Source organism: Pseudorca crassidens, chromosome 5 (assembly GCF_039906515.1).
Source record: "Pseudorca crassidens isolate mPseCra1 chromosome 5, mPseCra1.hap1, whole genome shotgun sequence".
Lineage (NCBI taxonomy): Eukaryota > Metazoa > Chordata > Mammalia > Artiodactyla > Delphinidae > Pseudorca > Pseudorca crassidens.
Genome location: NC_090300.1, coordinates 5,655,958 through 5,672,970, shown reverse-complemented (window position 1 = coordinate 5,672,970; position 17,013 = coordinate 5,655,958). Strand labels below are relative to the sequence as shown.

The 17,013-nt window shown below is 45.3% G+C and overlaps 1 protein-coding gene across 3 annotated transcripts in view; it reads left to right on the top strand.

The window, feature by feature from the left end:
- The window catches only part of RARB (retinoic acid receptor beta), a 185,963-nt gene that overhangs the window by 71,421 nt on the left and 97,529 nt on the right, over positions 1-17,013 (top strand). For all 3 annotated transcript variants that reach the window (XM_067737343.1, XM_067737341.1, XM_067737342.1), the window contains exon 3: positions 6,315-6,456. In XM_067737343.1, coding sequence (XP_067593444.1) covers positions 6,345-6,456 — 112 coding nt within the window. In that variant the 5' untranslated portion in view covers positions 6,315-6,344. The remainder of the gene's footprint in view (positions 1-6,314; positions 6,457-17,013) is intronic.

Below are 17,013 nucleotides of genomic sequence, written 5' to 3'. Positions count from 1 at the left end.
TCACCAAGTTAGCAGTTAACCAACAGAAGTTACTTAACAGATTAACCAACACAGATCACGGCTAACCAGCAGAAGTCCTGATTACAACTCAAATCAGTGGGTCTTCTACTAACCTCAGGGAAATCTGGATGCTTCCCTCCCTAAGTACAGATAATATCATCCTCAAGGAATACATTATCATTGTGGAATATTCTGTGGAATTAAGGACTATCACTCTGGCTCTGTTTATAGCTGAGGATGTCCGTTGTTCATTCGTTCAGTCGACAGCTGTTTGTTGGATATCTGCCATGTGTCAGGTTCTGTCCCGGTGCTGGGGATATGCAGTTGATTTGTACCAGTCCATTTGTACTAGGTGTTGAAATATTGAACTGTGTTCCTACCAGTTTTTGCCTTCAGTCTTTGTCTTCTTCCACCCAAGTCCACTGTGGTGAGTCCAGGGAAGACACATGAAGTCACCGTGGAGTCCCCATCTTGTCCACCCTAGTTCTGTGGAGCCGGCCCCCATGCCCCTCCTTGTCCCCTGTCAGGGAGGCTGGAATCCCAGCAAGAAAGATGTCACACTGGGTGGTGCTTCTGGGACACCCACTGGTGGAAATCTCTGAAGCCCATGGGACTCCTGAGGCTGTGACTGCTGGCCACAGACTGGACTTCCCCCACGATGGCCATGTAACCTCCGAAGTAGATGGTACTATTGATTAATATTTTAAATATCATACTCAGATAGGTGTGATATAGAAGGAGAAGCAAAAGCCCAAGGTTATCTAGAAGAGGGAGCATTCATGTGTGCTTGGATCAGTCAGAGAAGGTTTCCTGGGTGAGGTGACATAACATCTTCAAGACCTGATAGAAGTTTTCTGTGTTCACTGGGAAAAAGGATGTTTCTGGAAAGTGAAAGAGGAAGCTCGTGGCACCAGCAACCCTAGACTTGGTGTCAGAAAACCAGGCCCTCAGACTTCCTGATGACCAGCAACCATGAGCCAGGATTGACACTCCAGCCTCCATCTGGTCACAGACACCTGCCCCAGGTCCCCACAGAGGTGTGGTGAGGGCTCCGCTCCAAGATAAAGGTGACACCGTCTGAAAGCCCTCTTGTTGGTGTCTTTTAAGCCCCAGGCTAGTCCAAACAGATCGCAGTTGTTTTTGTTTTTTTTTTAATTTTTTTATTGAAGTAGAGTTGATTTACAATGCTGTGTGTTAATTTCTGCTGTACAGCAAAGTGACTCAGTTATACACATGTATACATTCCTTTTCATATTCCTTTCCATGATGGTTTATCCCAGGATATTGAATACAGCTCCCGGTGCTATACAGTAGGACCTTGTTTTTTATCCAATCCATACATGATAGCTTCCATCTGCTAATCCCCAGCCTCCCACTCCATCCCTCCCCCAACCCCCTCCCCCTTGGCAACCACCAGCCTGATCTCTGTGTCTGTGAGTCTGAAGAAATCGCAGTTGTCACCCCTACAGGGGGACGGTCTCTCCTTCCTTCATCTTCAAACCTCCTCCTTCGCCATCTTCTTTGCCCACAGAATCCCCCTCATCCTCACTCTCAAGCCATCCCAACTTGTCACTCCCTGGCGCGAGGACACACTTGGAGTCCCGGAAAGGTACAGCTGGGAAGGGTCTTGGAAGTGAGCCTCCAGCCCCTCCCTCAGGAGATAGTGCGTGAGTGCGCCTAGCCCTGAGGCTGTGACTCTCCAAGCCTGCCCCCCTCCTTCCCTGCGGGGACTCTCCCACTGCACCCTCCTGCCCCCTCTGTCCCGTGGGGCTGCTCCTCCAAAGAGGACCAAATCCTTCATCCGTACCTACCCATCTCCTGGCTGCAAGAACTATCACACTTGAACTTGGTACTTTGCTTTGATGGAAAACTTTTTATTTTTTTCCACTTAAGAATTTTTTTAACTTCATTTTTATTTTATGTTGGAGTTAGTTTCAGGTGTACAGCACAGTGATTCAGTTATACATATACATATATCCATTCTTTTTCAGATTCTGTTCCCATGTAGGTTATTATGGAATATTGAGGAGAGTTCCCTGTGCTATACAGTAGGTCCTTGTTGGTTATCTATTTTATATATAGTAGTGTGTATATGTCAATCCCAAACTCCCAGTTTATCCCTCCCTCCCCTCTTTCCCCTTTGGTAACCAGAAGTTTATTTTCAAAGTCTGTTGAGTCTGTTTCTGTTTGAACTCAGTACGACTAAAGCTCATTTTACATGTAACAACCTTGGGATACAGTTTTGATTCCCAAATTATGAGGCTCCCAGTTTTAGGTGGGACAGATTCATGGCGTTAAACCTCATTGAATCACATAGTGAGAAACATGTTTATTTTCTCTGAATTCCTCAAGAGAAGCCTCAAGTAAGTGCTGATCTGTAGCTAAGTCTTGCTCCATTCCCTTTCAGCCAGGAGTGAGGTTTAGCAGAAGCAGAATCCAGCGAGAGTGAAATCGCATCTGATTATTGTTTTGTTCAACTTCATTTTATTTATTTTATGAATGCCTTCTCATATTGACAGTTGGTGCTGGTATTCAAATTGAGTCAGAGGTTAAAGGTTTCCATTTTAAATAATGTTAAAAATAAAGGAAGAGGGGGCTTCCCTGGTGGCGCAGTGGTTGAGAGTCCACCTGCCGATGCAGGGGACACGGGTTCGTGCCCCGGTCCGGGACGATCTCACATGCTGCGGAGCGGCTGGGCCCGTGAGCCATGGCCGCTGAGCCTGCGCGTCCGGGGCCTGTGCTCCGCAACGGGAGAGGCCACAGCGGTGAGAGGCCCACGTACCGCAAAATAAATAAATAAATAAATAAATAAATTAAATAAAGGAAGAGGGACTTCCCTGGCAGTCCAGTGGTTGGGACTTCGCCTTCCATTGTAGGGGGTGCGAGTTCGATCCCTGGTCGGGGAGCTAGGACCCCGCATGCCTTGGGGCCAAAAAACCAAAACATAAAACTGAAGCAGTGTTGTAACAGATTCAATAAAGACTTTTAAAAAATGGTCCACATCAAAACAAATCTTAAAAAAAAAATAAAGAAGAATCAACCTAAATAAAACATTAAGTAGATAAAATTTTGGTGACACAGGCTATGGTGCCACACGCACGCATGCACACACAAGGCCCTCCAAGCGGTAGAAACGAGGTTTACAGAACGGTTCACAGTATCTACTGCGGAGGAGGGGGGTTTGGACAATGCAATCCTCTCTTTGGCCTCAGAGGGCATTTCTGTTTACCCAGCCCATGAATAAAAATACCTCACAGCATACATTTTAGTCAGCAAGTATTCTAGCCTAGTGGTAATGATTTACTGAAATTTAGACCTCCTCATGAAATCCAGCCCAAACTCTGATTTGGAAAACCAAGAAGTCCTATTTAGTTTCTGGTGTCATTGTTCCTGAACCACGCTGACTGCATAATTAGTGACATATAAAGTTCTTAATTCTCTCTTCTTCTTTCATCCGGGTGTCAGGAGATTGGTTTCCGCTCCTTTGTGCTCACTCACTAAGAATTTGCTGAACTGATTATTCAGTTTGTAATAAGTGGAGGAGGTCACCTTGGTCCATACCTCACTTGCTTCACACCTGCAAAAAGACCGGATCTTCCATGTGTCAGTGTTACTTGACGGGAGAGCAGTGAAGTTTCTGTCAATTGAGGTTGTACGTCTGGCAGCCAAGAGTGTCCTGTAGGTATTCTTTGCAGGAAAAAATATGTTTGAGGTGACCATAGTGCACAGATTCTCTTAGAGCTTCAAAGTATTTATAACCTGTTATTTTAGATTCTGAGCATATTTGTAGCTCCAGAGGTACAAAAATAAACTACATTTTCTTGGAAAATGTGTGTGTCTGGGATGTAAGAGGAGTTGCAACCTTAAACAAGATTTCCAGGCGTTTACAGTCGAACCATGCCAGTAAAAATATGTTTTTTTAGATGTTAAAATCCTAGGGTGCCCACGTAAATATCCTAAGCAGTGTGTGTTACGTGAGCTTCCTTTGCTAATGTGCTTTAGCTTTGAAGGTCTTCAGTTCTGGCTCCTGGGGTGTTAATGTACTACAGGGAAAGTTGAACTCAGATGGCAAGTCTTGTTTGCTGTTCAACACAGTGGATGGTGTGCTTCCCACATTCAAGAGAATTGTTAGTAACGGAGGTAAAAGTCACATCACAATTGATGAGGTAAAACTCCTTGCTTGTAATACTCCTAGCAGCGTAGAGGTTTTTGTTGGGCAATGAGAAAAGACAGCAGGTTTATCCATCACTCACTCTTCAATCATCTCTGTCTTAACAAGCACCACTTAATTTGCCGTTCTCTGCAAAGCTGTGTGGGGAGATGGGTACGCAGAGAGGAGAAGCTGGGGGGAGACCCTGTGCTCATGGAGCCTGAAGTGTGATTTGTTTCATCAGTGTTTCCCAAAAAATCAGGATAAATTGCTTCTTTGGTCAAAATATAACTTGCCAAAAGTTAAAAAACAATACTTATTCAAATATGCAGTAAGCACATGTTGAAGACTTATTTCACTCATTAACGAGGGAAACAGTCAGATGACAAAGCTGGTTCAAAGAAGGATATGAAAAAAATAGGTAGGGAGGGAGGTAGGCAGACAGACAGATAGGGTGATTGGAAAAAAGAATGCTGGAATAAGGTGGCAAAGTTAGACCCAACTGCTTAATGTCCTACAAGGCAATAAAACAATAATCTTTGGTTATATTTCAACCAGGCAGGAATCTTCGCACCTATACTAGGCACATATGATTTATAAGTTACCAGTCTTCTACAGTCTTTACAGAGTCAAGGTCCAGTCAATAATAAACAGTAAGTCAAAGGAAGTTACATTTCCCGAGACCGTTAGATGACTCGTGTAAGTTTGTCAGTCAGTGCGTCGTATGCATTGCCCGAGGGAACTTCCTGCAATGATGGAAATATTCTGTACATGTGCTGCCCAGTGTGGTAGCCCCTGCACATGTGTAGCTGTTGAGCACTTGAAGGGATTAATCTCCAGAATTTACAAGCAGCTCATGAAGGTCAATATCAAAAAAAAACAAAAAACCACAAACAACCCAATCAAAAAGTGGGCTCCATTGTAAAGCAATTATACTCCAATAAAGATGTTAAAAAAAAAAGAAAGAAAAAGTGGGCAGAAGACCTACGTAGACATTTCTCCAAATAAGACATACAGATGACCAAAGAGGCACATGAAAAGATGCTCAACATCACTAGTTATTAGAGAAATGCAAATCAAACTACGATGAGGTATCACCTCACATAAGTCAGAATGGCCATCATCAAAAAGTCTACCAATAGTAAATGCTACAGAGGGCGTGGAGAAAAGGGAACCCTCCTGCACTGTTGGTGGGAATGTAAATTGGTGCAGCCACTGTGGAGGTGCCTTAAAAAAAAAAACCTAGAAATAGAGCTGCCATATGATCCAGCAATCCCACTCCTGGGCGTATATCTGGAGAAAAACATGGTTTGAAAGGATACGTGCACCCCAGTGTTCATTGCAGCACTGTTTACAGTAGCCAAGACATGGAAGCAACCTAAATGTCCATCCACAGGTGAATGGATAAAGACGATATGGTACATACATACAGTGCAATATTAACCATTAAAAAGAATGAAATAATGCCATTTGCAGCAACATGGATGGACCTGGAGATTATCATACTAATTTTATTTAATTTTCATTATTTAAATAGCCACACGTGATTCGTAGCTATCATATTGAACATCACAGCTCCCACATGCCATTAAACGAGCAGACAATCATTTTTCTGCCTTGTTTCCAATCTTGGATAATATTTTTCTAAACACTTTGCAAATTAAATCGTGTTTTAAATATTATCACGAGAGCTAAATATGTAAAAGCATTTGGAGAAGACTCCTTTGGAAAGACCTAATTCTTTCACGAAGCGTATAATTTCTTCTGCAAGTGGAATGCTTCTTCTATTGGCTTTCTTGACAGTGGACTCACCTGATATTGTTCTGGCCAGCAAGGGAGCCACTTAGGAAGTTAAGCCTGTTTGGAGCGAACCCAACTCTGCATTATGTTTTCCAAGTGAATTCGCTTGGTATTCATTTTCTTTTAGCAAGATAATAACGGGCAAGTCCAGTTTTGATTAAAAGGGGCTTTCTGGTTTGCAGCAAAGGGAGAGAACTGACTATTCATATTTCACAAGGATTTTAAGGCTTAAATAAGTTAACTTTTCTGCTGCCATCACTTCATTACTCAGAACGAGCAGGCAATGCATTGATAAGGTTGGCTTTGATTTCTCATGAAGCTCAGTAGTTTTGCTTAATTTTCTCATCTTCTTGGTTGCTTGCAGGGGTTTTTCCGCAGAAGTATTCAGAAGAACATGATTTACACTTGTCACCGAGATAAGAACTGTGTTATTAATAAAGTCACCAGGAATCGATGCCAGTACTGTCGACTCCAGAAGTGCTTTGAAGTGGGAATGTCCAAAGAATGTAAGTGGAGTCTCCAAAAAATTCTTTTCTCTTTGCCTTATCTATAAATATGATTGCTCAGCCTCCAAAATCAAGTCGTGGAGGACGTCAGCGTGTGGAATTCAGACGTGACACGAGTGATAGTTTGCCAGGGGTAGGTGTCAACAGAGATGACACGGAAATAGAACGACCGTGGGGATTTTCAGATACAATTTGAGTGGCAGTTGGTGAAAAGGCAGGCGCTGGGTGTCGTGGACAGCAGGCTTGTATTCCAGAGTGGTTACTAACCAGCTCTGTGTCTCTGAGCCACTGGTAACTGGTCCTAGAGCCACATGGAGACTCTGTTTCCCCATCTCGACAGTAGGAATAGCGAGCTTTGCCTGTGTTGATGAGAATAAAACGAGGCGAGAGGCATGTGGTAATAATGTACCCTTTTTCAGAGGGTCCATCAACCGTGGTAATAATGGACCCTTTTTTCAGAGGGGAGGGAGCGTAAAACTTTTGCTGTCGAAGAAACATTTAGAAACTTGGCATGTTGGCAATTTTCCAAACTCGATTCAGCCCCACTCCTCCGAACAGTTATTCACTTGATTAATTCAGAAGAGAATATTTGAACAGATTAAAAATGAGTGGTCCGTAATCATCTGCTTGTGGGGCTTTGAATTATACATGCAGAGGACATATACAGGCAGAGTACATACAGCACCAAAAAATCACGAAGGGAACAAGAACGTGCCAGGCGCGTGGCCGGGCTCAGGCAGGTGTAAGGAAGACGCAGGGATGTGTGCCTGGTTGGGCGCTCAGTGGAATCGCTGCCCACCTGCCCCCACTGCGTCCTGACACTTGAGCATCTGAGTGGGGCACTGGGCGGGGCGCTCTGAGGGGCTCTGGAGATGCTAAGCCACGCCCACTGACCCCTACGAGAGGGAGACGAAAAGCCACAGTCCGACAGCGGGGTTTGAAGGCTTTATGTTGGTTAGACGCTCTTGGATTTTGGAACTGGGACGTGTGGCCATGGGAGCAAGGCCCCTGGAGCCGGGCAGGGCTTCCCTGAGAGTGCGCAGCTGGCCGACAGGAGCTCTGCTGGGAGCTCTGACTTGGGATGTTTCTTGGCGGCCTGCCCAGTGTCTTTCCTGCCCCTCGCCTTTCCTAACTCTGCCCAGGGTTTACATAGGCTTTTCTACGTCTTGGGTTTCTACTCCTCAGGGAAGACATCAGGGTTGGATCCATTCGTTTGACTCAAGCCAATCAGTATAACCTGTCCCAGCCACAGTCATTGGTTCATGGCGAACGTGTAACCTAGACTGGTCCAGTGAGAATGAGTTCAAGACTCATGCTCGTGACCCATAAAAGGAAAAAAATGGTAAATCAGACTTCATCAAAATCAGAAAATGTCTGTTCAAATGACACTGTGAAATTAATGAGAAGCCAAGCCACAGACGAGGAGAAAATATTCACAAACCACATATCTGCTAAGGACTTATATGTAGAATATGGAAAACCTCTGAAAATTCAATGATCAGGAAGGAAATAATCCAATTAAAAAACCAAAACTAAACTAAAATTCAAAATTGCCAAGATTATGAAAGGCAGACAGACTGAGACATAACAGCTAAGTGCAAGGCATGATCCTGGTGACCCTGCAGTGGAGGAAAGCTACCTATAAAGGGCATTATTGGGACAGTTACTGAAATTCGAATATAGGTTGTCAATTAGAATATCACGTTGAATCAACTTTGCATGTCCTGACTTTGATCACTGTGCTATCGTTACATAAGAGAATGTTCTTATTCTTGATATGTGCCGCCTACTCTCCATGGTCCAAAAGGGCTGTGTGTGTGTGTGTGTGTGTGTGTGTGTGTGTGTGTGTGTGTGTGTGGAGAGAGAGAGAGAGAGAATGAAAGAGAGGAAGAAAATGTGGCAGGATATTAAGACTTGTGAATCTGAGTGAAGGGATACACAGTGAAGGAGTTCCTTGAACTATTCTTGCAACTTTTGAGCAAATTTGAAATTGTATCAAAACAAAATGACTAAAACAAAAGACTCATGCTTAGAATATTGGGGCAGAAGTGTCCTGCCTTCTGATGCATGTGAACAAGGAGACGCAAGTGTTCTCCAGCCCCAAGGGAGGTCGGCTATAGGACAGAGCAGGCTCTGTGGATGGAAGAATGGAAAGACAGACAGAACTCGGGCCCTGACCGGCATCCCTGAGTTGCCGAACCCACCACCCCTGGCACCTCTGCCTCCGGATGGTTTGCTTCGCTCTGCCAAGGACTCCTGAAGGCAGTTGAGGCTGGGGTCTTATTCATAATTAAGGTCCCGATGAGCAAGCCTGGAGTCACCAGACAGGGATGCATGCTGGGTATGCCGTCCCTTCTGGGAGGGTCACCTCCTCCAGGCGGTTCTGTTGCCCGCATCTCAGCCAGGTCCTTTGATCGCCTCCAAACTTTAGAGCTATTGAATGACTCTTTCCTTCCAGATTGAGTTGGTGTAGTACATTCTTGGTTATCAAAGTACTCATAGCTTTGGGACTTTGAAACGGTAAATATTCATGGCGTGTGAAAAAGCATGATACCTAACTGTATGGTCTTAATTACATAAACATGGATGCTTAGTTGTATAAATACAGAAACGAGACCTAGAAGGACACATCAGATGGTAAACTGCTCGGGATCACGGTTGACTTTGTTTTTTGCTTCTTGTGTTTTTTGGTTTCCTATTATGCACATGTTAACTTTTAAGAAATAAATTTTATTTTAAAAACCTTTTTAAAAAAATCCATGAATGTGAAGCTTTGAAGCTAATCTTTACTTAGCTCAGTCCCCAAACCCTGGCACTAATGAGAAAAGCATGATATTGCCCTGAAGTAGGCAAATTGTTTATATGTATAAGCGAGACTCACAGAATTATCCCCCTAACTCCCCATTTTTAGTCTGACATTCTGTAGATGTGGATGTTACACTGCAGTTCTGTGGGAGAATTTCAGTTCAGGCTAAAATTATAAATGAGTAAGCCAGATGTGGGCTCGGGGTAAATCAGTACTTTTGCATTTATTTTGCGTGGGCTGGAGACCCATTTCGTGCTTACATTACTTAAAACCCATATCCTGCTTCTCTGTAAAAACTGGAAGGTTGGTTGCCAATTTAAAAAAATAATGTTTACACCCACAGGAGAACTCTAGTTTCAACCCTCAAGGAACTTGTCATCTTAATTAGATTTAAAAATATAGAAATGGGAAGAAAATGGGATCATTATGCCCAAGTAAACAAAAATAAATATATTTTCTTCAGAAGGAAATTGAAGGGGAAGAAATATCCACTTGGAGTACAGTGACCGAGAGTCTAATAGAACATTTTAAAAGTTGAAACAGAAGGAAGCAGGAAGATATGAGAATCACTAATCAATTATACCACAGTGCCCACCACTGAAACAAACCCAGGAGTAACAGAGACTCATAGGACGGTGGAGCATATGAGAATCACTCATCAATTATACCACAGTACCCACCACTGAAACAAACCCAGGAGTAACAGAGACTCAGGACGGTGCAGCTGAAAACGGATCTTAGAGACTGATTTTCACTCACCTCTCTCCTTTGACATACGAGTACACCAGGACCCAGAAAGATGAAACGCTCTTCCCAGCAAATCCCCAACTGGCTAAAGACAGAACCAAGCTTACAGTTCACATCTGCCACCTCTGCTCGCCGTGCTTCCTTTGCAGCACCAAGATTAGCAAGGTTTGCATTCCATTGGGGCCAGAGGTCATGTCACTTCACGAGTATGTATCAGAACCCTTTGGACGCAAGGGACAGAGAACCCAGCTCCAACCTGACATAAGCTAAAAAATCAACACATGTCACTGGATGACACGACTGGATCCAAAGGCTCACGTTTGTTTTGGGGGCATTCTCATCGTTCCTCTTCATTTCTCAGAGCTGGTTTGTTGTTGGGGTTTTTTTGCTGTGTTGGTTTTGTTTCTGGGAAGATTTTCCAAATGGCTAATAAAGATGGCCAACCAATAGCCTACCCGGCAGAAAGAGAGAGCCTCAGATCCTCTGTGAATGCAGGACTTTGGGGTGTTGGGGGCTGAATATGGTGATTGGCTAGTTTGGGATCGTGTGCCCAGCTCCGGACCCACCCAAACCACAAGAGCCAAGGGTGTGGAAGAAGTGTTTCTCGGTGGGAAACCAGAAAGTCAGGAGGCAGAAACAACTTCACGTTCCCCACGAAATATCGTCTCACAGCACTGTTCCCAGTACGTTCTTATTCTTTATGCTGCGGGGGAAAAGAAAGAAAGAAACCTGAGAATCATCCCATGGTAGCCGCTAACATAGACGCGGTGTTTTCTATGGGCCAGGCACTGCATTAACCTCTTGTAATACTTCATACCATTTGATCCTCATAGCAACCCTGTAAGGTAGGTTAGTTATAATTCCTCTCTCCCTCCTTTCCAGCAAGATGTGGAAGCTGAGGCACAGAGAGGTTAACTTACTCAAGGTAACACGGTTGGTAAGGTGCAGCCCTGGGATCTGGGCCCAGGGAGCAACATATACCGCATGCCGTAAAAAGCAGCCTTGAAAACTCTGGGGTTTATTGCCAGTGGTTAATAAAACAATAATTACACTCCTTGCTACGTATTAGAGATGTACGCCCTGGAAAATCATGTGCAAATTTAATTTTCATAGATCACATTTGGTTTTAAAAGTATAAGGCGTTGTACTGGTAAAAGAAATCCTTTATTGTGTGTCCCGTCAGCAAAGCATGATTATTTCTTCATTTTTCTGTTCTGTAGATGCTGGTGGGTATGCCTTATATTTTCCAAGGGCTTTGTACAGTAGGGGAACCTTTTTTGTGGAGGAGTAGCTCTTTGTCAGACCATGGGATTTGAAAGCGGTAACAGTAAGGGGAAAAAAATCGATTTTCAGCTGCATTCTAAAAGCAGTACAAAAATTTATGAAGAACTTGGGGAGGAAGCAAAGGAAGTAACACGACTCCCAAGTTGAGTGATGAGCTTCTGCTGGCGGGTGGGAGGCTTGTAACCGTGTCAGGCAAGGAAAGTGTATAGCAAAGCCCTGAAGTAGGAACAAGGTAAAAAGGATCAACAGTAAATGAAGACACAAAATTTGGGATTGTCAATGAGCTATGCAGACAAGCTTATGTCCATGATGGGGAGGGAGCCAGTTGAGACCACGCTGCTTGGAGACCACAGGAGCTGACCACACGCATTTAAGTCAGTTACGGAAATCCCAGCGATCGTTCAAGTCCTTCAGCCAGCGATCCTCAGACTTTTAAAAAAGGGTCCAATAGAAAATGTTTCGGCTTTGTGGGCCGCATGACGTCTGTCTCGGTTCCTTAACTCTGTCGTGGTAGCACAAACGCGGCAGTAGAAAATACGTGGACAAAGGGGATCTGCCTGTGTGCCGGCACATCTTTATTTACAAAAGCAGGTGTAGGGCTGGGTTTGGCCCGAGGCTTGCAGGGGCTCCCCCAGTGGTGACCTCACCCCCAGCTCGCCCCCGCCCACCGTCCCCTGCTTTCCTCCGACGGACCGTCACCCAGCTTCCAGCTGCCCTGGAGCCTGAGGACCCGTGAGCCTCACACCTGCACGCTCCGGCAAAGGCTGTTCCCTGGGGTTGGGTTTCCACTCGTTTGTCCAAGGAACTGCAGGAGTTTGCTGAGATGCCATTTGCTCTTGGAAGCCGCCCCCGGACCCCACCCCACACTCTCGGCAGAGTTATGCACTCTTCCCCCTGCGCTCCCGCGGGGCTCTGGACATACGTCCAGGAACCACAAGCTTATAGCGCGAGGCTCCCTGGCTTGATTATAAACTCCTGAACGGCAAGCGTCCTGTCTTCCTCACCTTGTAGGCCGAGAAGCTAGCACGATGCTTTCCTCAGCGAAGTCAGAGTGGCCAAGTGGTTTCTTTACTTATTTATTTATTCTTTATTGGAGAATGATTGATTTACCATGTTGTATGAGTTTCAGGTGTACAGCAAAGTGACTCAGTTATACATATACACACGTCCACTCTTTTTAAGACTCTTTTCCCATATGGGCCATTACAGAGTGGAGTGTTGGTTCCCTGTGCTCTACAGCAGATCCTTATTAGTTATCTATTTTCTATATAGTAATGTGTATATGTCAGTCCCAGTCTCTCAATTTATCCCTCCCCCGACGCTTACCCCGCCCCCCCGTAACCATAAGTTTATTTTCTACATCTGTCACTCTATTTCTGTTATGTAAATAAGTTCATTTGTACCGTTGTTTAGATTCCACATATAAGGGATGGGTGGTATTTGTCTTTCTCTGTCTGACTGACTTCACTCAGTGTGATAATCTCTAGGTCCTTCCATGTCACTGCAAATGGCATTATTTCGTTCTTTTTTATGGCTGAGTAATATTTCAGTGTATATATGTACCACATCTTCTTTATCCCTTCCTCTGTGGATGGACATTTAGGTTGCTTCCACGTCTTGGCTATTGTAAACAGTGCTGCAGTGAACATTGGGGTGCATGTATATTTTCGAATTATAGTTTTGTCTGAGTATATGCCCAGCAGGGGGATTGCTGGATCATATGGTAGTAAAAAACTCTATTTTCAGTTTTTTAAGGAATATCCGTACTGCTCTCCATAGTGGCTGCACCAATTTACATTCCCACCAACAGTTTACGAGGGTTCCCTTTTCTCCACACCCTCTCCAGCATTTACTGTTTGTAGACTTTTTGATGGTGTCCATTCTGACCGGTGGGAGGTGAGATACCTCATTGTAGTTTTGATTTGTATTTCTCTAATACTTAGCGATGTGGCTGTATTAAGAGATGACCAAACCCAGCATCTCCCTAGCTTTACATCGTGAAAAGTTGTCAGTCACAGAGCCTTTCTGGGTATAGCTATTCAGCTGTCACTCACTCACTTCTCTGCTCCAGGCCCAGAACAAGTTATGCACCTTCTCTGGGGCTGTGTTTTCTACCTGGATGCGAGGAGCATTACTGTTGACTGACAGCCTGGGTGTGATGTGAGAACTGATGCTTTTCATCTTGTTTAGACAACAGTGTTTCATCAGTCAGCTGCCTCTTGCCAGTTGCCTCTCCTGGAAGACGTCAGATCTTCTAGTGTGTTTGCTGGGCAGACTGTTCAGCTGAGCAGGCATCCTGTGTGACTGTGCACGAAAGGCCCAGTGAAGGTGGAAAGGCTGAGATGGACAAGGGGTGGCCGTGGGATTGCGGCTCCCTTTTGCCAAACCTTGGTGATAACGACCAAGGTTCTTGGCCTCCTCAATCAGTAGAAATTTACTAGAGGCCAGACAAGAAATCCAGGCAAGGCTTTATTGGGGCCCCTGCTGCAGCAGAGGGGAGCGAGAACAACCAACAGGTGCCCTCGCTCACTTGCCCCCTGAGTGGGGGGTGAGCTGGTTCCTTATATGGGGTGAGGGTAGGGGTGGGGCCAGAGGTGTGGCTTAGGTGATCTGCCCGCCCCTTTGGTGGTGCTGAGTGCACGGGACATGCGCAGTGCCCTGCTTTCGCTCCAGGCTCTTCAGAAGTGGCAGCTGGGTTTTGGGTCTTTTTGTATCTTGTGCATAATTTTGTCCCAGCTGTGCATGCACACAGCTATTTTTAGTCCCTTATAGTTTCTTTGTATTTTGTTGCTGGAGCAGAGTTTGTCCAGGTGCAAGCACTGCAGCAAAGGGTCCCAGGTCCCAGGTCCCAGCCTGTCTCATTGTCAGTGAAGTTGCTCACAGACAAAAGGCAGAGGTGCAGGAACAGGCTGGACTTGGGGGAGGAGAGTGGGATATGAGAACTAGCCTGAACGAAGGCTCGTAAGCTGTGATGAAGGGGGAATTGTGGTCCCTGGTGCCTTTAACATATGCCGGGTTCCCTGAGCCTCTGGCCTTCAAGTTGGGCGCCCTCCACCAGTGTCTGTAACAAAAGATGTTAGGGAAGGTACTGAGGCTGTCACCCCCTTCTATTTCTTCTTTCCTTTCTCAAAATCGCTGGCTTTTAATTTACAAAGGACCCTCTTTACATTCTCTTTGAGCTTATATTTATGTAATCCATGCCTTTGAGTGGTAGGCAAAACACGTCTTTTGATTTTGTGTGAGAATGCTGTTCGGTGTTTATTTCACAGCATTTTTTTTACTATGACAGTTTCATAAGTGTTTTTGTAGAATAGAGCAATTGAATAATCTCTGAATTTAAGAGTCCCTAAGCACTCATTGACAACTTCTCATTTGGGGCATATTGAGCTTAAAAACGGCTTCTTATAAAGTCTCTAAATTCCGATTTATACTTTAGATGTGAACGTCCCCATGGGTGGGTTGGATGCCATAAATGTGCTTTGTACGGACACTTAGGTACTTCCGCCAGAGGCTTTTGTTGTTCTCTGTTTCTCTCATTTCCCCTTTAGTGTTAAACTTACATTAAAACAAACCTTTTGGATTAAAGGCACTTAACCTCAGTTAAAATCACTTTTCTTGGTGCACAAATTATATTGATGTGCTCGTTGCTTCTATGGCTGGATCTTACTGGCTTAATAACGAGGAGATTCATATTGTCGGTTGCCTTGTGTACTTGGAAAATTACATAAACATCATCATCAGGTCACGTAATGTCTTTCTAATTTCAGTTTATCTCTTCATTTGTTCCCATGTCGTAGCCCATGACTGTGTTTCTGAGGCCCACTGTGATCGTTTTGCTCTGTTCAGCAGAGATGCAGCATTAACCCTGCCTTCTCCCCGCCACACACAAATCCCCAAAAGCCCCTCCCCCCAGCCCCGAATTAAATGAAAGACTAGAAACTTTATATTTTTATACTTAAAAACGTCATGGAAGCTGGAAAATAAAAATCTGCTGCCCCATTCCACTGACCACATGTTCCTGTTTTCCCACATGTGTCCAAGAGATTAAAAAAAAAAACCCACCACCAACAGACTGCCTTTGGGCACCTGCAGGCGGTGATGTCCGCGCCGCCGCGGGGCTTGCAGCCCCTTAGCACTCAGGCTGCAAAAGAAGTATTCAGATTCCTGCAGCTTTACAAACACATCATCTCCCCACAGCCTGGAAGGGGCACGCTGGGCACGTTCTCACCTTAGAAAAAGGAGACGTTTCCATTACGCAGCAGGACAGAGCAGAGGAAGGAACAAAGGGCTTTGAAGGGAGCCTGAGCTGGGTTCGAATCCGGCCCTGCTCTCGAGCTGTCTCGTCTTGGGCAGGACGCGTGCTTTTGCTGCAGGGCCCGAGCTGAGCCCCAGCGTGGGCAGCCGTGCTGGCGGGTTTCGTGCCTCGGACCCTTCCTGGCACGTGGTTGGTTCTACATAAAGGACACCTGTTCTCTTGGGTTCTTCCTCTGCTGCTGACACAGGCTCTGTTCTCTGCTGTCGCTGTCACAGCTGGTGGTTATTTTAATAACCACCGCCTTGGTCCTCCTTCAGGAGGCAAGTGGAGGGCGGAGGCTCTGTTCGTGTTGAATTGTTTATGATGCTGCGGTTTAGATGTATGGCCCCGAATATTATGTCACAGCATTCAGAAGAAAGCTTGCAGACATAGTTTCCAAGATAAATATCCCCCTTCCTTGGCTACTGTAAACTTCGAGGCAGGCGGCTCATCTGCCCGGAGATGCTGGGACATGTAATCAGAGAACGGGACAGGATCCTGGCATCATGGAACCCTACTCCATGGGGAAAGCTGAACTAGGGTGTTGGAAAGGATGCTTTCCTGCATCGTCAGCTCAAGGTGAGGCCTTGCGGTCTCTCGGGAGGTGCCGAACCCAAGCCAAATTTCCCCGACGCAAAGCCCCCTCCCTCCCAGCATCCTCCTTGTTTTGCCCACGTGGCACCTTCCATCTCTCTGCATTATTTTTTTTTTAAGATTTTTTTGATGTGGACCATTTTTAAAGTCTTCTTTGAATTTGTGACAATATTGCTTCTGTTTTAGGTTTGGGGATTTTGGCCGCCGCGAGGCGTGAGGGTTCTTAGCTCCCCGATCAGGGATCAAACCCGCACCCCCTGCATTGGAAGGCGAAGTCTTAACCACTGGACCGCCGGGGAAGTCCCTCTCCAAATCCTCTGTTTGGGACTTTGTGGCCTGCCTTTCCCCTGGATCCATCATCTCCTTTCTTCCAACCAAATGTTATCACCTTTCGGCCTCTACCGCAGCACTGCCTTTGCCGTCAGCCATGTGGGTGATACGAGCACAAAGCGCTTTACCCACAGCAGGGTCTCCCAAGACTTAGGGTCATCCCGTGTGCTGGGTGGGGCAGGAAAAGTATTCTGATCCTCCGTGTTCCTGAGATTCAGAGAGGCTGATCCCTGCCTAAGTCACGGTGCTGGCTTCAGCCCACGGGCCCAGTTCCAGCCCCTGGATCTTTTCAAGCTTCACTTCGCTTCTCTAACAGTAAAGTTCTTATGTACATTTAACGTTACAAAGTTTTCTGTATCTTCACCCATCTCTGTTCCCAAGGCACATATTCTATCGTTTACATATATGATTTGATTTGATGTATGTACTAGTTTAATACAGTATTTCCCCTAGTGTAAACTCTGCCCACAGTGATGTGAAACATAATTTAGGGAGTGCTGAA